Here is a 27,896-nt window from a genome sequence, read left to right on the forward strand (position 1 = left end):
ATGACACCACATAAGCAGCCAATTTGAAGTCTCCATGGGTAAAGTGATCACCATCATTTACAACTTTTAAAAATTCATAATTTTCTTGTTGTTTGTCCACTATTGTTCAAACCTTCACCTATCAACTTGTCTGATTTTTCTTTTTCTTATAAAAACAAGTTTTTATTTGGGTTGGATTTCCCTTTAATATTTTCTAAATACGTGTCACTGATCCGAATCAAAAACTCCCAACCCTATGAGCACCTCCTTTCACAAAGTATGTCTTGATGCACAATTTTTTAGAGAGCATTCTAGTCATTCATTGATATTCTTTGTCATAATGTATATCACATTGCTACCCCCCCCCCCCTGAAATGAAAAGTGAGCCTCCCTTTAAATAGTGATCTTTTTGTATTTCCTTGTCAGCTCATTCTTAGAAACACTTGAATCTCTTGTTTTGTGTGTAAGTCAGATTCTTTGTTGTAAAGGTGTGGGATTGTCAATCAAAATAATTGTCAAGCAAACTCGTTCTACTCTCTGGATACGCCCTTGTCATGCTTGTGTGGGTTCATGATTCCATTCATACATATGAGGTTTTTAAAACAAAATTGGATCGGTTTAATTATTAATCTTAAGTGGCTCTTGAATTACGGAATTATTTCACTTTCGTTGGTATAGCAGTAAGCTCAACAAATGACTGTTTTGCCTTGTCGTTCTTATGAGAGATAGAAAGAGAGAGCATTATGTTACCACTTTCTATTTATATCAAAATAGTATCATCATAACCAATATCGTAATTTACACGTACTTTCTCATATGGGTCTTTCGCATTTAGATAATGTGATTTTCGTCATCTTAGTTGTTTATCGAAAACAATAGATGCTTTACTTTCAATTATTAGCAATGTATATCTCGGAGTTTACAAATCCCGTAACTATATCTATATGCGACTGTTCGTTGTACAACGTTCCTGCATGCGCTCTCGAAGGTCAGTATGTTGAAAACTGATTTGATGATGATTTTACTTACTTGGATTTTACATGGTATAAGTAACGGTGAGATGGACGTTTTCCTTACGCCGGAAATCGCCATTATTTCTGAAGGGGAAACCGTAACCCTTCAATGTCTTGTCACCGATGTTGACCACCGTTTCTATACGATCAAATGGAGTAACACTTCACATGGTGCTCCGGCTAGTCATCTTCAATCCAAACAAACGTTATTCGAAGGACGTACAATAAATTCTTCACTGACTTTGTGGAATCCAGGCGTTGACTTCACAACTTTATATTTCTGCGAAGTGAACCACACAACGGCTCGAGGAGGATCGAACTTGGTAGCGTTCGCCAAGTCCGTGGTCTCTGGCACGCCCCTGGCGAGGACATCCGAGTGTCACAGGTCGTCCGATGGAGACAAGGTGATACACCTGTATGAGGGAGGCCCACCGGTTGACATCTCCTGTAAGACGTTGAGAGAACCCATTGTTCCTGAGCTAAAATGGAGGTTCCTACAAAGAGATGGAAAAACCGGTATTGTTTCCAGACGTTATGATGACGGTGAGTTAAAAAAAAATGGGGAACTGACCAAAACATACACGGGTTTCAAGTTTTGTTGCTACATTTAGGGAGAGGCGATGACCGATGCTTGATTTCCATTTTTCACAGTAACAAAATTAACCGAGAAAAGGGGGTTTATGGAGTGCTAAGATGTGCTACCTAAAACACCTTTGTGAGCAATATAATCTTTGATGTAAAAAATTGTTTGCATGCCTGTATATGAGGCTTAGCATTCAGAGAAATTGCCGGCATCATCAAGAATGTCTTACATCCAATCCATCACCCAATAAAAATGTACTCGCGACGCCCCGGTCATTTATTTGCAATGATTAATCAACATTAATTCATTAAATTCATGTTTCCGCCTTCACTGCAGGTATTCATCGTTCCATCAACTCTTCTCTAGAGTGGGACCGGCAGTTGGATGGACTCGTTCTTTATTGTAAAGCAACAATACCCTGGGATAAATTGGTGGCAAACCCATGCGTCATTGGTCTTATTAGGGTTGTCCAGCAACCACGAATAATTCCCGGAAACACCAGTCTGGGCTTTGGGTTTGTAAACGAGGTTGAATATTGGTGCGACGTGAGAGGTCTTTATCGTCAATCCTGCTCTTACACGTGGGGATGCCAACCAAATGTTCTAGGGTGTTACAGTGATAACGACAGTTTAATCATCAATGTTAACGAATCGTCAAGTTTAGAGAAGAAGATAGAAGTTACATGTCGGGTCGAGTGCATGGAAGACGTCCACAGAGAAGCTCATGCAAACCTTACAATCCATTCTGAATCGTATTCCCAACATTCAAGAAAGGCTTCTGCTGAACGAGAGGGCATTACAGTATCACTCCGGTTGCATTCCGACCCGGAGAGTGATGAATATCTCCTTAGATGTTCAGTGAGATACAATGGGAATGGCATGAATGATGAACCCACTTTTGCTTGGTATATAGATGGTATAAAGCAAGGAATCTCAGATACCGTTGACATTACGCCCAATCATCAACAAGAAATACACTCGACCTATCGTGTTGACCAAACCTTCCACTTGGTAGTATGCGACGCCCTCTACGATGGTAACATTACTCGTGTCTGGAGCACTTTCAGTGATATGGTGGGCGCAAGTACTGAAACGATCAATTTCACAACCGATCATTCCTTCTTGCAGTCCTCTCCGAAGCCAGCCCCTAATGATCGAAGCTCTTCCAACATTTCTGAAAGTTCGTTGTGGCTTGTGATAAGCATTGGTATATGTGCCTCATTGGCACTCTTGATCTTTGCCTGGGTCACTTTTAGTACTTTAGCAAGGAGCCGGTACTGGAGCCCTGTTAATGATTCCAAAGTCATAACATTCAGTATAAAATCCAGACGCCCATCCGATCATACTGACTTAGACCTTAATACGAATGGAGATGAAAGACAAACCGCCTCAGATGAATCACTGGATGAGTATGCATATCCAGAATTGGAAACGAACGCTGCAGATAACGATCAAAGGAACGAGGGTGAGCATTTCGCCTTTGCAGTTGCTTCTGGGTTTAACAACGATATGGACCTGAAGGGAAGTGGTTACGAAGAGCTCCCCGATGAAATATCTTGGCCGCCACAAAGAGCTGATTGCCATCTTGGTAATGACTCGGTCCAACCTTACCAGAACTTCGCTTTGCCACCATCATTCTCGATGACTCCTCCGACCCCTCCACTCACTCATGAGTATAGCACTGCCCTTTCACATTCTAACGACCATTATGATCATGATGATCGAGAATCGATCTCTTCTCCTTTACACCATGAATATCACGATTATTTTTAGCAAGATTCATTTTAATCTTGGAATGATAAAGATGGTGACACAGCTTCTTAATCGTGATCATATTGGCGATCAACAATTAGAGGTAATGACGAACGTGAAAGCGAGTGACAGCGGTAATACGAAGTGTGTCTATTTTTTCAGTAGAAAATGCTAAATCAGGTTAATGAATGCCGCTGTATCTCCCGTTTCAACTTCAACTAGTCTGCGACGACAACCACCACCTGCAAAACGGTGTTTACTACTCTGACGTTTACGCCAAGACTTGCCAGTTTCCACAAACAATTGAAGAGCTTATTTCCAAAAGGGGTTTGGTCCACCTCTCATCAAATTTTATTTCTTTGCCTCAATCTATAAACTTATAGAAGCTGTAGAACATAACACTTAATAAAAGATGATATTCCCGTGAAAATATATTCACAAATGCAAAGAAAATGTTCTTTATTTCCAATAGGGGCTAGGTCCATTCCATTGGCAATTCTTAGACATTTTTAACAAGCTTATTGAAATTCACCAAAATTGCAGTGTTTCTAAACGTAATAAACTTAAAATACCATGACATCCGCCATGGGAATGTGAAATCACTTTTAGACCAACAATAAAGGTTTCCTAAAAGCTAATTGTGTGATAGGTGTTCTGTTAACAAGTTCATAAGAGTCGGTGGGTACGTGGACCATACACCGCAGTAAAAAGATCCCAGCCATAAAGTAGGCTGAAATCTACACTGTGCCACCCTTGTCATTTAATATTACTGTTTATCACCGTGTAATTTTTCATAAGAGAGCACTGCTCTTATATCGACCAGTGATTTCAATTTTTTCTCTGAACTCTTGTAATCCATGTTAACATGGTTAATGCAAAAACGAATCAGAAGTGTTATAGCGCCACCTCAAGTGCTCAACTTCTCACATCTGAGCTCACTCTTCCAAAGAGTTGCGATCGATCCAATCAATCGTTGTGGAGGTGCCGTGGCAGAGTGGTCTAAGGCGCCTGGCTATACATGAAAAAGTCCGGGGTTCGATCCGCGGCAGCGATACCCGTGAGCAAGGCATTTATTCTACAATGCTCTTTTATCATGCTTTCAAATTCAAATAAATGGAAATGTTATGTGCATTATTGGTGTGAGCTTGTTTTTTTTTAAGTTACTTTATGGAAATCCATCAGTGTCATAATTTCTTTGAAGGAAATTTGTAAAATTTCCTATGAAAACAAAGAAGAGCACATCAAATTGTCAAGAACTCAATGAAGTTTTGGATACATTCATATCCAGAATTTTTTCAGCAAACATGCATTTTACATGTTGACTTTGCTGGCTTTCCATAGTCCACTGTTTGTAAGACGGGCCCCTGGCCAGCATAAGATGCCATTTTGAGCTGAATACTAACAGTAGTCCTGTGATATAGGCCTACGTGAATGATAATTCAATAGCTAACTCAATATATTCATACCACACTCTCCTCTCAAAAATCTTAGAATTGATGTATGAATGAATTACAGGATAATCCGTTCTCCATATTATTGATGGTTATGATATAAATGATAAAATATGATAAATCCATAATTCATTGTTCGAAATAGAGATGAAACTATATTTCAAAGATAAGCTTTTTTATTATCAGTCGCACCAAAGGGTTATCGTCCGGTCGCCACATGGAATATGGAACCCCATGGAATGCTACGTCAGTGATTGGGATGGTTTATTTATTTAATTATTTTTTGAATGCATTGTGTTTGAGTTTCCTATCCTTCCTAACACGTGTCCCTGTATGAACTTCAGGCCAGTGAAAATCTATCATAAAATTTGATTTTTGTAATAAAAGACTGTCAACCTTTTGGGTGACATGGCGTTTGTTCCGGTCTAATATCTCAGAAGGTATAGCGTTAGGATTAGAAATTGAAAACTGTAACATAGGGTTTTGTTCAGATTAATGTTATTATAATGATTAGGATTTGTTCAGTATTTGGGGGTTATTTTGTGTTGCCTAACGTGCAGATTGTCCATCGGAACATATTGTCGCCGGAGCAAATGTCATAGAACCACATTATCTGCTTGCTCACTTGCAACTTCTTTTTCATAAATTTTGCCCGTTATGCTATATCTAGCCCCTCAATTATTTTAGCTCATAACGCCACTGCAGTAAAGCCATTATTAGGCAAAATACCACTGGTTAAAATGCATAACTGTATATTGCCGTCTTTTCTAGTTAACAAGCTCTAAATTTCCAATCGAATAAATATTTTACATATAGTGCATTGTCCTTTCGGTTACAAAGCGCTGCAAACACACTATTCCATGTTTGAGCCACTAACAGTAATTCGTTGTTTATGATTTGTCTATTTCAATTTTGAATATGGTATGGGTCCTTAAATGAAGATACGAGAAATCAGTGCAGAAGTCAAAAATGACCCGTAGATGGTAGCCAGAAGGGTGTATCTTTCTTCAAAAAAGGTGGAGTTGCCGTGGCCGAGTGGTCTAAGGCGCCTGGCTATACATGGAAAGTCCAGGGTACGATCCCCGGCCACGACACCTATGCTCTTTTATCCTGCATTCAAATAAATGGAAATGCTTTACGCATTGTTTGTAACTAGGTGTGCACACACACATAATTAAACGTAATCAAATAAAATGGGAACCTCGTAGATTCCGTATGTCGTAGAGGGCAGCACTGAAATCTTGGAAACTTGATATCAAAGCAAATTTGTGATTTTTTTTTACATCAAGTCATTTTCATTACCAGTACGTTTGATATCGCATAAGGATGAAAATTATTATTTTTATGAGATAACAAGCCAATGTTGTAAGTACAAATCCATCCAAATGATAAAATCTTGATATTCATTATTTTGTATGATGGTAGTGATGAAAAGAAACCGTGCTTGTCGTGTGGGCCCTTTTGCATTTTCTAAAGTAAAATTGAAGGATTTTGTGGACAAGTTTTGGTGAATTATGTGAAGATTGTCAGTAAAAAGGAAAAATGTAGGTTTACCAAATTTAATGAGTGTAACGTACTGCTCTCTTTCCTGTTCTGCGTACTGTAATGATTTATTTTTTACATACATTTCAATTTTAAAAATAAGTATTTATTGATAATCTTACAATATCGTAGTTGGAAAATCAGATTGTTAGGAAAATATATATTTCTACAATAATAAATGCATAAACAAGTTATACATTTTAAAGGCCAAATCAGTAATGCGTGTGTTAAGCTAAATGTGTACTGGAAATTGGGTGAATATTATGTAAGAGTAAAATATTCATTCCAATGTACAACAGTTATATTCACATCCTCGTCGGTATGCAAATGCGGGAACTGATAACATCACCCACTCGGTATTTCTTTTGGATTTTATTATATGAAATGTATAATAATCAAATTTTCTTCTCATTCCCTGCATTGTGGAAATACCATTATTCAAAAAATTTGTGGTTCCGTCAATTTGGTATTTATTCTCAAATTTGCAAAAATTAAAATATTGTATATAATTCAAGCAATTAAAGACAAAAGAAATAGTGAGTAGTGACATCATCGACTCTCTCATTTGAACATCACTGAGTTGTGCATATAATTGTGTTGCGAAAAATAAACGAAACTTGAAAATGTCATTACTATAATAATAATAATAATAACGGCATATTTACCCAGGGTACCCGCTTCAGTTCCGAAAACTTCTTCCAGAGGGCCTTGCTATTAAAATTATTCCCCCTGGCTTTAGCACTCTCTTCTTTTACATACGATCATGATGAAATTTTCAGCGTTATGCTTGTTTATTTTTCTCTATCAATTCAATTCCATTTTTTTTTCTTTGGGTGGACAATATATTACCTCAGGGTAATTCTCTACCATTCATTAGTTTTTCTAGTTCATTGGTTTATGACTCTTTATATTCCAGACCTGTCCTTTGCTATAATTGTGTGCTCATACAGAGTTCCCATTGATGAGTTCCAATGGGTGAGCATCTCCTCTAAGTGAATAAGAAAAATGAATAAATAAATAAAAAGATATATTATTCCCTCGGGTCGATTCCTATAGAGTGCGTCCCAGAAAAAACGAAACCGAGATTTAGTGATGATCTATCATAACTTAATCATAAGTAAAATAGACAAATGACCTACCAACGTAAAGCTTAGAATCTCCTCTTTCAACTGATACTACTTAGATTATTCCTCATCCACGCATGAAGGAGCAAAAACAATTCAAAGAAAGGATGCCAAAAACTCATTGGGCGGGGGTATCTAAATGACAAAAAGCCATTCACATGACTAAAAAGTTCAATATCTGCTCTTTTATTTCATACCTTAATCACAAAAAATGGTCAAGAAGTAAAAAAGTTATGATCCCTCGAAACAATGCTTGTATTTCCATAATTTCAGTAAATAAACGTATTTTCACCAGTTTCCCACAGAAGTTAATGCATGGCTGATCGTCAACAAAACGGAGCGTCGAGTGAGTTTGAACGGTAGCCTGTAAAACCTCTTCATTTTATGAAATAATTGAAATTCAAGCCTTATTTCAAATAACCAGAACTTTGTTATTCCTTGACCATTTTCTGTAATTGAGGTATCAAATTAAAGAGCAGATATTGAACTTTTTAACAATGTGGTTTTCTTTTTAAAACCCAGATACGGCCCGCGAAGTGACTTTTTGGAATCCCCTTTTCAAATTGTTTTTGCTCACTCATGCGTGAATGAGAAATAATTTAAGTAATTCCAAATGAAAGAGGAGATTCTAAGCTTTAAAATGGTAGGTCATTTGTCTATTGTATTTGTGATTAAGTTATGATAAATCATCGATAAATCTCGGTTTCGTTTTTTGTGGGACGCACTGTATAGTCTTTGGACAACAATCTATAGCTTGCGCCCCTGCCCTTTGAGGCCTGACTAGGGGAGTGCCAGAATCCTCATTAAGAGCTTGTTTTATTTATATGTATCAATTGTTCGAACATATATTTTATATTTAGTTTGAGTCACTTCATTTGAGCTAACACTCACCATATTTTCTTCCACGCGACCTAGAGAGACCATTTGAACATCTATATACATTAATATTTTATTTATAAGAATGTTACAATAGCAATATACAAATTGTAAAAAAAACGACTAGGAGGACTCCAGGGGTACGTGTCATTGTCCATTGTCTTTTTTAGTTTCCATACCCAACTTTTGTTGAGTAAGTCAACCAAAAAAGGCAATGGAATGTTTTTTAGATATATTTGTTTTGGCAAAACTGGTTGGCGATGTATAGAGCGTCATCAGATCAGCCAGCCGGCCCGCTCTAATGAATACATCGAATTAATGACCGTCGAGAATCAACAAATGCTCCTAAAGTGGGGATAAGAGTAACGTGCATGTTTTCGTTTTGTGCCTTGCAAACAGTAGAAATCAGTTAGTCGATGAGTACGCCGATACTATCTATCCCTCCCTTTGATAACTAGGAAAAGTTACATCTCTTTCGAATGGGAAAATCCACCTGTAAATTCTGGCATTTTATTCTCCGCACACAACTGGGAAGAAATGAAATTCGACGATATTTTAAAAGACGTTGGCGAGTTTGGACGGTACCAGAAACGCCTTTATATCGTCGTTGTTATCTTGAAATCCACTGTATCATGGGCATCGATGATTGCCGTCTTCCTCAACGCGTCTGCCGATCATTGGTGCAAGGTAAGAATACCTCAAGCAATCCTCACTGTCCACACGCCTGATAAATGTCGACCAGTCCGAACGGAACCCATGAGAATCTAAAACGTTGCTTCGATAACCAGGTCCATATATCTGGCACATGCCGAGCAAGCATGAGTTGAGAATTAGCATTTAAGTGCCCACTTGTCATCTCTTCGTATTGAACGTCTTTATTATAACCATTATTTATTATTACCATTATTGTTATTATCATTATTATTGTTATTATTATTACTATTATCATTATTATTATCATCATCATCATCAGTAGTAGTAGTAGAAGAGTTAGAAGTAGTAGTAGTAGTAGAAGTAGTAGTAGTATGAGGAGGAGTAAGAGTAGTAGTAGTAGTAGTAGTAGTAGTAGTAGTAGTAGTAGTAGTAGTAGTAGTAGTAGTAGAAGTAGTAGTAGTAGTAGTAGTAGTAGTAGTAGTAGTAGTAGTAGTAGTAGTAGTAGTAGTAGTAGTAGTAGTAGTAGTAGTAGTAGTATTACCCGCATTAAAAGAATACTCATCTTGCTCATGATTCGGATTTAATACCTAGAATTCAGATATGGCATTTTTTATATTTCATTGGAAACGAATTAATACTGAATTGAATTAGATTCAATTGAGATTACCAAAATGTGCCGTAAATGTCCTATACACATTGTGGTAAATTTACAACAACATAAATGCACAGAGTATAAGAACTACACATTTTGGCAACTCCACCTGAAGGTGCAAAGTGTGCTGTTGCATAAAACATCCCGGGGGAGCTGTTATGGCATCGTGATCAATTTTCCTCAGTCAAGATTTTATCGCCGCTATGTCTATATATATATACACATTAAACGATTCTCAAACAAAATGATTAAAGCATGCCCATTGTTTTGTTTTATGAGAAAGCAATGTATATTCTTTACAAGGACCTTAGACCCGTTGCATAAAGGCTATGCCATCCAATCAATGATAACTTGCATGGAATCTTTGATTTTGATTTGCTGTTGATCAGCATTACCATGGTACTTACCGTTGGATGGCAAAAGCTACTATATAACAGTAGCTTTTATCAAGGAGATTTTTTCTTGTTACCTCCATGCTTTTATGCAACGGGGCTCTGGTCCTCCTTTCCCTTCCCCCCCCCCTTTTTTTTAAACAAGAGCACACCTTGTTACCAAGAATGCGTATAGCATTTCCATTTATTTGAATGCAGGATAAAATAACATTGTCGATTAAATGCCTTGATCACGGGCATAGGTGCCGCGGCCGGAGATCGGACCCCGGCCTTTCCGCGTATAGTCAGGCGCTTTAGACCACTCGGCCACGGCATGTTCTCGATAGTCATTGTAGCGATTTGGTGAGGCGTGTTCCCTCACCTTGGATTTTGTCATAATTAAACAGCAGTCTATATAGGGCTAGGGGCTCAGAACACCCCCCCCCCCCTCTGGCACCACATACACCCCCTCCTCATGCATAGTATCATAAATTGACAATGCAACAATCATTAATCGCCAAAGTGGGGAAGTGCATGTGCAGTTACATACGCTCAAAATTTTAATCTATTCACTAATGGCTTGGTCACATTTGCTCTACGGCGGCCGTACGGCGAGTCGAAAACAGCCGTTTTTAATATTTTTTGACCAGCTACAAATAGGTGGTTTGAATAAAAATGAATAAAACGGCTGTTATCGACTCGCCGTACGGCCGCCGTAGATCAAATGTGACCAAGGTATAACCATGCTAATTGTGCTCAATTTTAGATATAAACATGTATAAAATGATCATATATAAGATTTCCTACACGGGGAGTAGGGCGTTGTGGCGTGCGCCTGTAATCCAAGCTGTGGGGAAGTTACAAATTGATGCAGAGGTTCGAGCCCTGGTCACGTCTTTCGGATGGTGACGTTAAAGGTCGGTCTCAGACGTAAATAATCATATCTGATTGATACACGTCTGAGAAAAAAACTCAAGTACACATACATCTCCTACACCACTGGCGTAAATCCGTGTTGATGGGTGGGGGATGACTGAAATATTTTGGCATTTTTTTTGCAATCATGTTTTTAGATATGCAAGGAATTGTCATTGATATGTCCACACTGGCGTTCCGTGGGTCACGGCATTGTGGGGGCACCAGCAAATTTTTTGAATCACTGTGTGAGCGCGCACTGATTTTTTTATATTCACATCTAAAAAGGGACATTATAATCAAATTTATGTAATCATGATAGGTACCTGTCTTGCTTAACAATGCGAGCGCGAAGCGCGAGCTAAAATTTTCGTATATTTTGACCACAAACAGCGAGATTTTAAGGAATATATTTTAGGAATCCATTAAGAGTATGCATATCTCACCATAGTCATCTAATGCGAGTGCCAAGCGCTTGCTGATTTTCTTAGAATTACATCTGAACACATGAAACACTCTTTGTAGTCATTGCAATCATGATTATCATACGCATCTCACCAATTAAATATTGCGAGCGCGAAGCGCGAGCTGAAAATTTAGATAATTCAGACCTGAAGTGGGGCATTCTAAGGATTCTTTGTAGGAATTAACTAGGACCATATAGGTATTTCATTAACCAAATGATGCGAGCGCGAAGCACGAGCTGAAAATTTTTCGTATTCAGATCAGAAGAAGGGACATTTTAAGGACTGATTTTAGGAATTCACGAAGAGCAGACATATCTCACCAATCCACTAATGCGAACGTAATCACGGACAGGAAATGTTTATATACGGAGACCTTAACATGGGGCAATCACTTTTTGAGTCAAGTAAAAGAAGCATATGTCAATATATGATAACTCAGGTGCTAGAAAATATATTTGGTTTATATTGACTTGAAAACGTGATGTTTTAGTACAACAGGATTATATATCTTGTTAAACAGACAATGCGAGCACCAGGAACAATGAAGACGTAGGCCCTTGGCAAATTATGTTTCATAAAGTTATGATAAAAATGTTTCTTATGTAATGTAACATGAATAATTATAATATAACATTATAATGAATTATATTTTCTTCTTTCCCACTACGTTTCTCTTCCTTTCTCCCTCATTTCTCCTTTTCCCAGTTTTTTTTTTTGGGGGGGGGTTGGTCAGCCGATGGGGGAGGGGATGTGCCCCCATGCCCCCCCCGGTAGTTACGCCACTGTATGTCCATATGGCAAATACCCCTCTGATATTGTTATCTTTTTTACCCATGATGGTTTAATGGTTTTATTAGAGATTACATTCAAAATGTTTTGACATTCCATCTTAATCCATCCCCAAAACCCCAACATTGATGAATTGGAAGAAACGGGGGTTTCTCTTCAATGTTATAATAAGGACAAAAGTATTTCGTTTGCAAATGGTGAACTGGCTCTTTATTTGCATTTTATGATCCAATGATATTGTTTTATTTGTTAAGCGGTATTTTAGGAAGAATTTTCACCAACAAAACAATTATCTCTTGTGATTTTTTTTCTTCATTTCTTCCGTAAAAAGTGGGGGGATGTTTGTACAGGCCACCCCCCCCCCTCCTCGAAAAGTGGGGGGGATATATCCCCCCCCCCCGGGATTTACGCCAGTGTCGTACACGGACCTACGAGATATGGACGTTCATTGGTTAAAGGACAAGTTCACCCCAATAAATCATTGATTTTAATTTTAAAAATGAGAAGAAAAAAAATCAAACAAGCTTATAATAATAATAAAAGCGGCATATTTACCCAGGGTAGCCACTTCAGTTCCGAAAACTGTTCTCCCAGCGGGCCCTGCTATTATTACCCCGGCTTTAGCTTCATGATAGCAATGAAAAATTCAACGAAATCGGATGTAATGTAAGAAAGTTATGACATTTTCAAGTTTCGCTTAATTTTACAAATGAGTTATATGCAGACCCTGTTCGGTATGCAAATGAAGGGACTGATGACACCACCCACTCACTGTTTTCCTTTTTTAATTGTGTCACTCCTTCGTTATGACTTTTTGATATTTGTTTAGTGTTTATTTTGTTACATGTTTTCAGGACTGTCAACTCTGCATTATATTTCAACAGTTGTTCACAGATTATTGTTCATTTAGTAGGAAACAAAGTTACAGGGGCTTGTCTCCCATATGGCGTTCTTTTCATTTACTTACTAGAAAAAGTCACTATAGCTCATTATTTAATATATCTTTTAATTTGTTGTAGAAGGTCCAGGCCATGACTGACACAGTATACATTGTGATATTTTGTTACTTTGATTGTATTTTGTTATGAACTGAAATTATAAAACCTCAATCTTACTATTTCTTTGTATTTTATTATGCAGTATACGAAATATTTTAAAATGAAATATTTAAAATATTAATTTGATTTTTATTTAATATAATTTTAGTTAAAATAATTTGATTTTCTCCTCATTACCATGCGAAATAAAGTTTTAATTATTCCTCTCTGAACATGTGGAATTAATTTGAGTGAAACTTAACTGGAATTCACCTCCGGAGTAGAATTTGAATTCGTGATTGTGATTAGCGTTTGTGATTCTAGTTTGGTTTCACACGTGCTACAAATTCGGCATTAGGATTATTTTTCACTGGAATCATCATTGAAATTACGATTTTGGTACCGTGTGAAAGGGTGGGAATGACCACTATAATGTATTCATATAAACCCTTTGATATCTTATAGTTAGACATACATTTATAACTGATTGCCATTTTTTTTTCACTCGATTTTCTATTGTGCCAGGATTATTTCATTGTTCATTGTTTTTATCAGCGAATAAATTATACAATTAGTAGTAATAAATTAGTTACTGTTCCTTTTAATAATTTAAAATATTTTAGTTTGATTAATGTTACCATTTAAGTAACAATATTTGTTTATTTATGTTACTAAGTATTGTTATCTTTGATTTAGATTTTGACTATATTTTCATGTATGATGTGATAATTTATGTTATTCTTTATGTTTTCATCAGGTCATTGATGAAAAACAGTTTTATACTGATGTTTTGTACCTGATTAAATATGTTCTAATAAATAAATAAATGAATAAATAGATAAATAAATAAATAATTTCTTAATATTTTCTTCATTGCGTAAGGAGTTTTAATCACTTTTATTTTCTGGGAACCTATGATTACAAAAAATATGATTTTGATAGTGTTGTGTACAGGATGAAGTTTTTATAATATTTCAATTGGTTAATTCATCTCGTAAATCGATGAAGTAATTTGAATTTACCGATTGAGGGCGTGTTGCTATTATGGCTGGTCATGGGAAGCTTGTCGCTTTTCCATAGTTGCCGTGTAATTTGTTTTAATTCGTGATACGAACCCAATGACGTGAGTATTATGTCATTATCTTAAAGTTTATTAGTTATGTTATCATTTAAACCGAGTGGCACAGAGAAATATGGTTTTCAAGTAATAAAATTTATGTGTCAAAGTTTCAGGCCGAATGAATTAGTTGCATGAAATTTTGTATCCGTGTAGACCGTCTATGCATTACGTAATATAAAGCGTACAGTCGTACGTGGCGTAGTTGTGTATGATAGGAAGAAACTTGAATTTGGCGCCTTCGGGAACGTGATGAATGCATTGTCATAAACCATGTAAACATAAAGAAGTAAACAGAAGCGCATTTAAAGCCGTAGTTGATTTCATTTATATTATGAAGGTTGTTTTCCAAAGAGTGGAATTTATGGCAATCAATACATAACTGAGATTATACAGTTTATGACCTTGAAGGTCACTCTCAGTTTTTGATAAACCCAGTCATATACATCTCTGTTAGTTGTTACAGTAATGCAAGTTAACATTATATGTTTGTTTGGAAATCTGATACGATCATAGGCATGATAGGCGGGGGGACATGTCCCCCGGCCCCCGCTTCCGCCGCCTAATTTGAGGACGGGGGACGCCCCCCCCCCCCTAAAATTTATGTTGATGGCCTTTTTTTTTTTTTTTTTACCTGTGTCTATCCCAAAATTTCAGGTGGACCCCCTATTATTTTTGGCTTCCGCCGCCAATGGATACGATAGACATATATTATTTATTAATGTCCTGATTGACATGTTTTCAATCCATTTTATTATCAATTATATAATCACTGTTTATTCTGTATTAAATTGTATATTAGGCAGGGACTCGGTCTGATTCTTGGGTTTGTTTAGTTTTCGACGTATCGCACGCCACAAAAGGTTCCTCAAAATTCATTTCACGTTACTCAATTCAATTACTTTGTTAAACCCTGAATGTAATTATTTTCATTGTGTTCTCATTTGTTCAAGATGTAAAATCATATCAAATGTATTTTGTTTATGCTTAGTCCCTACGGTGTATTATCATTATCAATGTAACATTATATTCTGTCAATTTGTATTTTTGTGCATGTTGAAAAATTATGTAAAACAAACAAACGATTACGATGATTACACGAAACGTCAGCAAGCAAACACTCCGGTATCGATATATATGTTGTTGGTATTTTTCTTTTCGTCGACCAGTATTCGATGTACGTAGTACAACCATTGGACAATTGACGATATGAATTAAATGACAACTAACGCAAAACTTGAAGTTAGGTGGGGGTAAATGAAATTCTTCGGCCTATCTGACCACAGCTTCCGCAAACGGTCAGCTGCGCTATCATATCGTAGCTGTTTGACGATAAGAGTTCGTGCAAAGCATACATAGCTGATGGGGGAGGGGGGCGGGGTAGCACTCAAATTATTTTTTGATGGGGGTGTGCCTCGCGAAACACTGAAATTTGGGTCTAAGGAACTGACTACAAGGGAGAAATACGGGGTCTTGGGAACTAAAAATGTACCTGGCCGTGTGAAAAACAGGGTCCACGGAACTAAATCAAATCAAACAGGGCGGGGAAAATGAGGTCATGGGAACGGCACACTGTACCGTAACGACTGCGATCGCGCGCGCTCGTAGATGAGGACCTTTGGTTTGATGGAGCCGTGCGTGTAGCTTGCTCTCCGTTCCGGGATACAGTAGATTTTCACGGCTCGCGGTGTAAAATTTTGGCAGGGCTTGGGAACGGAGGTGTTTCGTAACAGGGGTCTTGGGAGCTGATTGGGGTGGCTTATGAACGGAACTTTTGTAAAACCTAGATGCTAGAGAACTGAAATTTAGGTCTGAAAAGGGGGGGTATTCAAAGCGGCACGTCCCCGCGTACCACTCAACCATAATATGAGTGGTACGGGTGAGTGCGGGGGTGCGTAAAATTGCATGCCCCTCACCCCCCCCCCCCCGCCGTCCGCGCGTTTCCGTTTTACACCCTGGCGAAGGCATTTTCCGGAAAAGTAGTCAAAAAGCGACTAGTGAAGAGTCTACACACGACGCTGGACATGGTTGCATGCAGCGTGCGACACAGGCGAGTCCACCACCGCATGCAATTTGCACAGTTACTGATCAGAGCACAGAGTTCCTCGGCACTTCATGTACAGAGAGAGTGGCAGTCAGGAGTGAAATCCGAACACGTTTTTGCAGTCGCGTTGTTTATGATAGTTTTTTTTTTCTAATAATAAATTATTAACTAAATGAATAGAATGACAGACAAATCAAAATAAACAGATACTTATAATGGAAAGACAAATTGAAGTTTGATGGATTGATACACTTAGAAGCTGCCGAAAGATAGATATAGAAGACTGATAAATAGATAGAGACAAGATAGACAGATAGATAGAGATAGAAATAGAGAAAGACAGACATATGGATAGATAGAGATAGATAGATGAGAGATAGATAGATGTTAGATAGATAAAGAGGGAGAGAGACAAATAATATTAACAAATTAACAGATAGATAAGTTAAAAAAATAGATAGATAAATAGAGAGAATAAGAGAAAGACAGACAGATGGATAGATAGATAGATAGATAGATAGATAGAGAGATATATATATTAAATAGATAATTAAAGAATGAGAGAGACACAGAAGCTAGATTATAAACAGATAGATAGATACTCTAGTTAAAAAATAGATAAATAGATAGAGAGAAATAGAGAAAGACAGACAGATGGATAGATAGATAGATGGATAGAGAGATAGATAGAGAATTTGAGAGATAGATAGATGTCAGATAGATCAAGAATGAGAGAGAAGAGCGACAAATTAACAGATAGATACTGTAGTTACATAGGTAGGTAGAGAGAGAGAAATAGAGAAAGACAGACAGATGGATGGATAGATAGAGAGAGATAGAGAATTTGAGATAGATAGATGTTAGATAAAGAATGAGAGAGACAGAGAAGATTATTAGATAGATAGATACTGCAGTTACATAGATAGATAGAGATAGAATTTGAGAGATAGATATATAGACAGATAGAGAGAAAGACAGACATCAGCAAATCGGCAAGGCAAATGATCAAGGCAAACATTCGTATTGAACCTGGAAAGTATAAGCTCAGCAAGTACGGTATGTTCTGCGGATAACTTCGGTGCGGACTTTGGATCGCGCGCCCAGCTGATAATGTAAACAAACGTAGACGTAGACTCTTCACTAGTCGCTTTTTGGCTACTTTTCCGGAAAATGCCTTCGCCAGGGTGTAAAACGGAAACGCGCCCCCCGTCCCCATTAGAAAAGTAATAACAAGAGAGGGATTATTAAAGGGGAAGTTCACCCTGAAGAAAAATTTGTTGTAAAAATAGCAGAAAAAATAGTAAAAAATATTGGTGAAGGTTTGAGGAAAATCTGTTAAAGAGTAAGAAAGTTATTAGAGTTCAAAATTTGGGATTTGTGACGTCATAAACGAGCAGCTGCCCCATGTGGTATGAAATATAAAATGTATGAATTTCAAATTTTGTATGGTTCCTGATGACTTAATTTTGTTTTCTTTTCATGATCGGGTGTGAAATGATTTCTCTATTGATATACAAAAGTTACAGTGAAAACCATTTTCAATTTTCTGAGAAAATGACATTTCATTGATTTTTTACCATTCGCTATGTAGGAATGCTGCTCGCATAATTATGACGTCACAAATCAAGTAATTGAAATTCTAATAACTTTTTAATTATTTGATGAATTTTTCTCAAACCTTCGGCAATATTTTTTATTATTTTTTCTGCTATTTTTACAATAAACTTTTTGTCAGGGTGAACTTCCCCTTTAAAGGAATAACCCAAAGTGCCTTCTTTTGGGAGCGATGCTTGTTATTATATAAAATCTGGATACCAGATGCCTTCAATTCCTATTGTAAGTGATGCGGTAGTGCTGGTCATGCCACCTCTTGTGATTCTTGCCACCCCTTCAGAAACATCCTGTATCCGCGCTTGTATGATAATGTCTTCATCATTCATGACTGGACGTCCATCGGAAGCGTCTGTATTCCCGGTGTGTCATTTCTCTATCGGGGGTACAAAGTACTTCAATTGTTACCTTGAGATCGAGGTTTGCGTGCATGTTCAAAGGAGGTAATTATGCAGTTCGACGAAATCTTAAAAGATGTAGGAGAGTTTGGACGGTATCAGAAGCGTATATTTGCCATCGTTGTGATCCTGTTATTCACTGTTTCATGGACGCAAATGATATCAGTATTCATGAACCCATCCGTCGACCATTGGTGCAAGGTAAGAATTTAAAGTCTAGTCCACCTCAGAAAAATGTTGATTTGAATCAATAGCGAAAAAATCAGACAAGCACAGTGCTGAAAATTTCATCAAAATCAGATGTAAAATAAGAAAGTTACGACATTTCAAAATTTAGCTTATTTTAACAAAATAGTAGTATGAACGAGCCAGTACGTTACATTCAGATGAGTCGATGATGTCACTCACTATTTCTTTTGTTTTTTTTATTGTTTGAATTATACAATATTTCAATTTTTACGAATTTGACGATTAGGACCTCCTTGCCTGAAGCACAAAATTTTAAGATAATGGAATTCCACGTGTTTAGGGAGGAATGAAACTTCATATCACATGACAATGGCGAAAAAATAAAAATATTTCATATTTCGTTTGATAAAATACAAAATAAATAGTGAGTGAGTGATGTCAGTTCCTCATTTGCATACCGACCGGGATGTGCATATAACTGTTTTGTGAAATGAAGCGAAACTTTAAAATGCCATAACTTTCTTATTTTACGTCCGATTTTGATGAAATTTTCAGTGTTATGCTTGTTGAATTTTTATCTTTTTATTCAAATCAGGTTTTTGTTGGGGTGGACTTGTCCTTTATCTATGCCCAGCGATAGAGATTTCCTGGAGGCAGACATGTGTACCTTATTGGAGGGCAAACAATGAACGTTTGCATGATGTGTGCGTCAAACCATGATAAATCATTGTTTTTTTATGGACTGATGTGCACACGTTCCCATTGTTTATGTTCACCACTCTGACGTAATCTGATTATGAAACGAATATAAATTCATTACAGTTAAGAGGCATAATCATTATACGATTGGTGAATTGTTTCTCAAGGGAAGGGTCGGGCCCAGTATACATTTTGATGGGGAAGGGGAAGAGGACATCCACAATATGTAAATATATGTAAATAATGCGTCTGGTTTAGGTAAGATTTCTAACAAGTTTTTGAACATGTGTAGCCAACAACTTGCTTCCGTCAATTGATCATGAATACTAGTAGGATTCTGCGTCTTTTGAAATCTGCAAACATTATCCCAGTTCCTGAGGTCAAAAGTCCGAGTGAATAGAATCAGTATGTAGACCAATTGCTTTCACTTGGGTTGCAACCCGATTAAATGTTTTGAACGTTTAATTGTTGAGACGACTATGATATAACTTAGTTTGCATATGAGCACAATAGAGGCGTAGAGGACGCAGTGTTAGTCTTTTTGAAGGGTGTGTATCAGCATCCCGATCAGCATGGACCTATATATTCCAAGGTCTTAGGTAAGGTGTGTTTTCATAGGATTCTCAAGTGCATTTAACACCATAGTACCTCACATGCTGATAGATAAATTACTCAATACGAATGTCTCACCCGGTCTTGTTAGGATTATTCATAATTTCCTCGTAGATTGACTGCAATGGGTCAAGTGCAATATTAAAATCTGAATTCTGTCACCAAAATAATGTTTGAATCTAGGTGCTCCTCAAGGGTGTTTAATTTCACAAATTCCCTTTTCGCACTAAAAAATAAGCCAGTTCACGGTTAGCTCATGATCAACTTTTCTCAAATGACCTTTGTGATTTTTCATTAGGATAAGCACTTCAAATAGATGCTGCGTAAACTTTACCGGCAGAGTATTCAAATTCTAAGAACAAAAGGTATCGTATAGACCATGTGACTAGAATAGTACAAAGTTTGGAAATCTGTTTTATGTGCCTTTGGCAAATACCAGTGATTATGAAGGCTTATAGAAATACTTTGCATAACAAAATGTATCAAAACTCATGTTAAAATTTACAACTAGTTCTCACCAGATCGTGAATAAAGAAATGCCATCAAATTGCCCCAATAAACATTATGATCAGTTTAAGATTTAAAATGATGGATACATGGTCTCTTCCATCCTTTATCCTCTGTTATTCTGTCGTGTAAGTAATCATTTTGCTAATTCGTTTTTATTGTATTCCACTACCTTCTCATTTATATTCCTTCAATGTGATATATCTGTTAGTTTATACGTCATTAGTATTTATTTATGTATTTCATATTACAATGTATTGCCAATGGAGGACAATTTTTTTTCGTTTGAATATGCATGGACCAATAAATGAATCTGAATCTGAAAGTGAATGAATGAAAATATAACACTGATTCTAGAAATGGTAACTACTGGACTTCTTTTTGCCCGAATTGGGAAGATATATCAATGAATTTGGAACTATTTTTTGACTGGCGAAAATGAGAATTCGAGCTATTTTACTGTTTCAGATGATGAATATGGTCCCATCATGGTTATCTTCATACGATACCCTTTTTCTGTTCAGATATGGAATTTCAAATATATAACCTATCCGATGGTAGTAAACATTCGACCCTCTGATTTCACGTTTATTTTTTTTTCATGAATTTTTCAAGTCATTTTTTACACGCAAGTCTATGGCTAATGTTTTCTGCGCATGGCATGGTACCTTCAGAATGTGGGCTACATTGTCCAGTTGCTGCCATGAATATCCTACAGTTGGGATCGTAAAAGATGGCCGTTTTGATAATATTTCTTAGCTGAAGTTGACCAAGCTGACTGGGCAAGGTTTTTTATTATCATTTTCTTTATATTCCACATACAAATATTGTTTTTTCATCGTTTGAATGGTTGCTCCGATCCATCTTTAATCCTTTAGTCGCTCGTTCTATGTTACTTTTACGTTTCGCCGATCCCTCCGTTCTTTCGAATCATGCGCGTTAACAATTGTTTTGACTATATTATGTAAAAGAAGAAAGTTTTTCGTACTGTCTTTATGCCATACACCCCCCCCCCCATGTTTCCCCAAACCTACCACCCTTTATTCACCTGGTAAAAATGTAATTTGAATGATGATTCAAGTGAAGGGCTCATGACGAATTTTGAGCACGTGTGAAACCAAACAACAACATGATTAGAATCACGAACGCTAATCACGATGACAAATTCAAATTCGAGATGAATTCTACATGTGAAAGGCTTGATCTCCAAAACATCTTTTGAGAGCGGAGCTACGTAACCTTCCAAGTACTTCCGTTGATAATACAATTGCCAGGCACTCATCGTAGTTTGTATTTAGTCTACAAATGTAGACCCACATCTGCAGTGTGTGTACCTCAGCTGATTCAACGAGTCTGCATAGCAGACTAGGTCTACTGAGGCAGCAGAAGTGGGTCTACAACTTGTTTGAGCCACATCCACGAAACGTGGATGTGAGGCGGAGCTTGCTGAAACCCTCCGTTGCCAGTAGATACCATGATTGACAGCAGATTTGTGGAAGTAGGGGCAAGAGAGGGATTAGGATCCAGCTGTTATGACCATTTCTTATCTTGTGGAATGTATACAAGTAGGGCCATTCTCTTTCACATTCTGGGCTTGCTACATGTATATAGGTCCATGGCTATACATAACATACATGGGTAGATACATATGTGTTATACTTTGAAATATCAAGGAGTGAGATGATATCTCCTTGGAAATATCTTCTATAACGGTCCATGCAGAGAGGAACGTGTATACAGAATATGAATATGTAGAAGATCACCCCCCGTCATGTAATTGGGCCTAATAAGTGACATAAAAATAAACATTGCCCTTTCTTTCTTTTCCTTTCTTCTTTTTCGTTTTCCTTTTTTTCCCTTTGATTCTTCTTGATTTTTTCTTTTCCTCTTTCTTTCTTCTCTTCTGTTTTCTTTCTTTCTTTCTTTTTCTTTCTTTCTTTTTCTTTCTTTCTTTCTTTCTTTCATTCACCCTTTCCTTCCTTTTTTTTCCATTTTTTTCTCTTTCTCTCTCTTTTACTCTTTCATTCTTTCCTTTCCTTCTTTCTTATTTTTATTTTCGTTTTATCTTTCACTTGCTCTCTCATTCTTCTTCCCTTCCTTAAATATCCTGTTTTTAAATGATGTATCTTTATAATTTCTACATTATAATGGAACCGATTGATTAATGTACAGAACCGTTTTCTATACTGGACCTACCAATCAAAAATGCAGAGCGCTAGCTCATATGCCTACTTTTTCACAATCAGACACCTCAGAAGGGATATTTTGAAACTTTAATGTAATACACAAAGACAATATGTACAGTACTTGACAAATTACATAATGCGAACGCACAGCGAAAGCTGAAAATGTTGATATTCACACCATAAAACGGACATTTTACAAAGCACTTATGAAAAAAAATCATTTGTAAAACAAAATAATGAAAGCTCGATGTCCGAACTGAAATAAGATATGTATCTCATCGAACAGGCAATGTCAGCGCGAAGCGGGAGCGAAAATTTTACATATTTTTGTTATTTTCCCGGAGTTCCCCTGACCTTATCTTATTCTCTTGTCTTTCTTCTCTTTTTTATCTTCTTCCTCTCCCTTCTTTTTCTTTTTTATTTCCGCCTTTTTCCTTCTTTTTTAGTTCTGCCAATATAAGGGGGGCGGACACTTCGGGCCCACCCTGGATCCGCCTATGAAATGATATAAATAGCATACACTACAGCCAATATAACCGATAAGCACATATTTAACAGACAACAAAGATCTTACCTACTTTCCACAATTCAAATCCAACAAATTAATATTTGGAAACGAAATAATTATCCTTCAAACCAATGGGGCACATACATGTAAGCAGTTTGCACTAGTAAACAGGTAATTAAAAAACATCAAGGCATATACATGTAGCTCCCGGGCATAACTATATGCAACTTTCACATCTTTGGCATCGACATTGCATGTGTTGACAAAGCTAATTGTTTTCATATTCAGTTCATTCAGCAGGATTGGCTGATTTAAATCACTATGATGATTATTTTTTCAAATCATTGCTTTAAAGGTCATATCCACCCCAGAAAAAGTTTAATTGAATAAAAATAAAGAAAAATCAAAGAATAACGCTGGAAACTACATCAAAATTGACTGTAAAATAGGATAGTAATAAAACATCTTAAAGTTTCGCTTATTTTTCACAAACCGGTGGGTGTTTAATAAAGCTGTTCGTATAAGAGCGACTTTAAGAACGATTGGTGATCCTTTCTTGTGGTAAATAGTATATATAGTATATATTGGCGATGATTTATCGCGTAAGAGAGGATCATTAGTCGTTCTTAAAGGTCAAGTCCACCTCAGAAAAATGTTGATTTGAATCAACAGAGAAAAATCAGACAAGCACAATGCTAAAGATTTCATCAAAATCGGATGTAAAATAAGAAAGTTATTACATTTCAAAGTTTCGCTTATTTTTAACAAAATAGTTACATGAACGAGCCAGTGTTACATCCAAATGAGAGAGTCGATGATGTCACTCACTCACTATTTCTTTTGTTTTTTATTGTTTGAATTATACAATATTTCAATTTTTACGAATTTGATGATTACGACCTCCTTGCCTGAAGCACAAAATGTTAGAATAATGGAATTCCATGTGTTCAGGGAGGAATGAAACTTCATTTCACATGACAATGACGAGAAAATCAAAATATTTCATATTTCAAACAATAAAAAAAAAGAAATAGTGAGTGAGTGACATCATCGACTCTCTCATTTGGATGTTACTGGCTCTTTCATATAACTGTTTTGTTAAAAAGCGAAACTTTGAAATGTCATAACTTTCTTATTTTATTATTTTGATGAAATTTTTAGTGTTATGATTGTTGAATTTTTCTCTTTGTATTCAAATCAAGTTTTGTTGGGGTGGATATGTCCTTTAAAATCGCCCTTAACTTATTAACAGCTTTATGAAAAGGCCCTTAGTTATATGGACAATTCAGTGATATGGAAATCATAGAGTCGACGATGTCACTCACTCACTATTTCTTTTGTATTTGTACTGTTTGAATAATACAACATTTCAATTTTCAAGAATGTAAAAAAAATAGGACCCTCTTGTTTAAACTACAAAATGTTAAAACAATGTAATCCCACATGTTCAGGGGGGGGGGATTTTTTTGTTCATAAAAATATTTCACATTTCACATAATAAAATACAAAATGAATAGAGAGTGATGTCATCGGTCCCCTCATTTGCATACCGACAAGGATTTGCATATAAGTACAACTGGGCCCCGTTGCAGAAAGAGTTGCAATCAAACGCAACTCTAAAAATCATGCGCAACTTGATTTTTAACCAATCAACAGTGTGCATTTGGGACTTGCGATTGTATTTTTGACTTGCGTTTAAACGCAACTCTTTCTGCAACGGACCCCTGTTCTTTTTAAATTAAGCAAAATTTTAAAATGTCATTACTTTCTTCTTTTAGATTGGATTTTGATGAAATTTTCAGTGTTATGCTTGTCTGATTTTCTCTTACTATTCAACATGTTCAAAGCAGCTTTTTGTTGGGGTGCATGACTTGTCCTTTAAATCACTTCCATTGGAACATCTACAAATTTGGGATTTTTTTTAATTTATTGTTTGTGGCAGTTTTACTTTTTAAATTCAAAAGAGTAAGATTTTACCAACTTTATATCATGAGAAAAGGAATAAACCCTTTATATCTACTCATAACAATTGAAATCAAATCAATAAAATCAACTTAATCAAGTCAATCTTGCAAAACCAAAGATGTACATGTAGCCTATATGGGACCCCTACTCGACTTGTATGTATGAGTGGACTTTGTTGATAGTAAAACAGTTCTTATTTCTTTATGTCAAACTTCAGAAGTGTTTTAGAGGACAGTTTTCAAGAAAGAAAAGTACAGGAACTCTGAACTTATTAGGCTGAATCTCAACATAAATTTTGCCAGGATGGGTTATAACCTTGGATCCTACTAGAAAAAGCCTGTTCAGACATTCTGAGTGAGATTGTGCTTCATTCAGCCACTTCACTGAAAAAGATTCAGTAAAATGTACATTTTTATTTTAAAAATGGATGAATGTTCTTGGCAAAGGGCACTAACATGACTAAATCACAGCAACTATACATTTTAGTGCCCTTCGCCAAAAGGATTTATGTTTGTACATTTTTTAGTGAATGTTTTGAATGGAGTACAATAAAAGTAAAATTCTGCAATGTCCCTGGTGACCCATTAGACCAATAGTTTATCATTTAATTCTTTTATATGTCTTATTCAAATAAATAAGCCGACACAGTAGTATAAGGGAACCCGTTTTCTTATTTTTTGCAAAACTTCTAACAACTGCCAAATACTGCAGGTATTCAAGTTTATTGTGAAAGAAATCATTTAAATCAACTTGCAAGTTTGTCAAAAATTTGCAAGCAAATGCTTTGAAATAGTCCAATAGTTCCAACTATGGCTCAAAGAAGAACTTAAAGGAATTGTCCAGGCTGGAGAAATTTATATCTCGCTGATTAATAGAGTAAAATTCAAAATGCTGAAAATGTGATCAAAATCGCATAACAAATAACAAAGTTATTGAATTTTAAAGATTTCTTTTCCATCTTTCCGGTGAAACTAGGCATGTCTTCATGAATATCCATTAGTTGGGCTGATGGTGGCATATCTCCACTTGTTCTTTTTATCATAATTATATGATATTAGGTTTATTAAAAAAAGAATTTACCAAGAACTAAAAAAATTGATTTTAGAACTAATTAAGTACATTAGTTATTTATTGCCGCAACTTATTTCATCATAATGGAGACACATTATTTACACATGTATGAAAAAATGAAATAATTATGATTTCGTGTTATAATAAAAAGGAAAGATGGGATGTGAAATCATTAACCCACCAAATGAATATTCATGACGATGTAAATATAACTGTTTTTCACAAAATACAATAACCTCGTTATTTGTCATCAAATTTTTGTGAAATTTTCATCATTTTACTCTATTTATCTAGACGTGAACATTTTCAGCCTGGTCCATTTCTTTAAGTTTGAATGCAGTCGGTCAAAGTTTTGCAAGCCAATGCTTTGAAACAGTTGTTCCAATTTGGCTCAAAGAACAACTTGGGGTTGAAACAAACAAAAGATAAGTGCAGTTTTCTTTAACATTATGATCTTCAATCATGGGCTTGAAAATAAGATTTTAAAAATGTTTCTCTTTGGAAAATTTGAATCTCTGAGTCATGTAATTCTTCCAAATAAACTGATTCTCATTAAATGTTCAGAGTTTTAAAATGAACACCAACTTTTTAGCATTAGCTGTACCAAGACAGTTCCTTTGAACCAATCAGTAGAAGCTCTCGACATTCACTTTAGACACAGCAGAAAATGTCAGCCTATATTCATGGCTTTAATATTTTCTGTAAATTATATTTTGACTGGATTTGATTATGAAATATAGTTAAGAATATTCTTAGTGGTGAAATGTATGATCTTAAAATTGATGTCAGTGTAAAGGGTTAAATTTTGGGTGTTTGCGCTTTGTTTTAAAAAAAAAATCTGGTGGAAAAAAATCATATTAAATATAAAAAATCTTATTTAAATCAAATAAATCCGATTTAAGTTTATATAAAAAAATGCCAACATTGTCATTCAGCATACTTATGAACCAGATTTGTCACATACATAACTGTACGTCTTTACCACTGGTATTATGGCTGGCATAAAAGCACTTTCAATACAAAGGTGAACGAATGTTGCTGGGCATGACAACTTAAATGATGCTGATTGAAGCTAATTAATATCAAACCGAGCTGTAAACATAACAGTAAAACAGGTTGAATACAGTAGCATGCATGGAGAAGTGAATATACATACAAGGTCCCAGGTCCAATCAACAAACTGTGGTTAGAAGTTAATTCCAAACAGGAACAAAATAATAATAAATAAATAATAACAAAATAATAAAAGCTATCCTGTTTGATTTAAAGTATGATAGTTTACAAACTTACAATCTTGAAATTTAAGATTTTCATTTTGTAAACTATCTATTATTCAAGTTCTGAACTCTATGGTGTTTTTGAGTTGGATAATATTTCGAGTTTAAGTACCATTATGATACATGTTTTAAGGAATACTGGTTTAATTTACTAACTTAAGCGTAGTTTGCTTCATAAAAATCTGATAACTTTATACCATTCCATGATTCGCTCTTATTTAAAATATTGCAATACCAATGTAACCTCATATGAATTTGGACTCAATATTCAAAATTCAAAAGAAACTTAAGAATAATCACCAATTTCCATTACCTAGCACCATCCGCGCATTTATTTAAAGGACAAGTCCACCTCAAGAAAAACTTGATTTGAACAAAATGAGAAAATTTCAACAAGCATAACACTGAAAATTTCATCAAACTTGGATGTAAAATAAGAAAGTTATGGCATTTTAAAGTTTCGCTTCATTTCACAAAACAGTTATATGCACATCTCGGTCGGTATGAA

At 36.0% G+C, this 27,896-nt stretch overlaps 2 protein-coding genes across 2 annotated transcripts in view; both read left to right on the plus strand.

Annotated features, from left to right (window-relative positions):
- The first annotated feature begins 790 nt into the window (after positions 1–790).
- LOC121412670 lies at positions 791–4,136 on the plus strand. The gene is made up of 2 exons (XM_041605444.1): positions 791–1,535; positions 1,912–4,136. The coding sequence occupies exons 1-2, from the start codon at positions 974–976 to the stop codon at positions 3,345–3,347; spliced, it is 1,998 nt and encodes a 665-aa protein (XP_041461378.1). The 5' UTR covers positions 791–973; the 3' UTR covers positions 3,348–4,136.
- A 14,169-nt stretch (positions 4,137–18,305) lies between these two features.
- LOC121413905 (organic cation transporter protein-like) overlaps positions 18,306–27,896 on the plus strand; it is a 35,328-nt gene continuing 25,737 nt past the window's right edge. Inside the window, exon 1 of the mRNA XM_041606900.1 lies at positions 18,306–18,575. Coding sequence (XP_041462834.1) covers positions 18,426–18,575 — 150 coding nt within the window. The 5' untranslated portion in view covers positions 18,306–18,425. The remainder of the gene's footprint in view (positions 18,576–27,896) is intronic.

This window comes from Lytechinus variegatus, chromosome 4 (genome assembly GCF_018143015.1).
Source record: "Lytechinus variegatus isolate NC3 chromosome 4, Lvar_3.0, whole genome shotgun sequence".
Taxonomy (NCBI): domain Eukaryota; kingdom Metazoa; phylum Echinodermata; class Echinoidea; order Temnopleuroida; family Toxopneustidae; genus Lytechinus; species Lytechinus variegatus.

Excerpts from the sequence above, each read along its gene's own strand:
- LOC121412670 (XM_041605444.1), top strand. The coding sequence starts at position 974 with ATGTTGAAAACTGATTTGATGATGATTTTACTTACTTGGATTTTACAT. Across the intron at positions 1,536-1,911 it reads TTCCAGACGTTATGATGACG|GTATTCATCGTTCCATCAAC; the intron begins GTGAGTTAAAAA and ends CCTTCACTGCAG.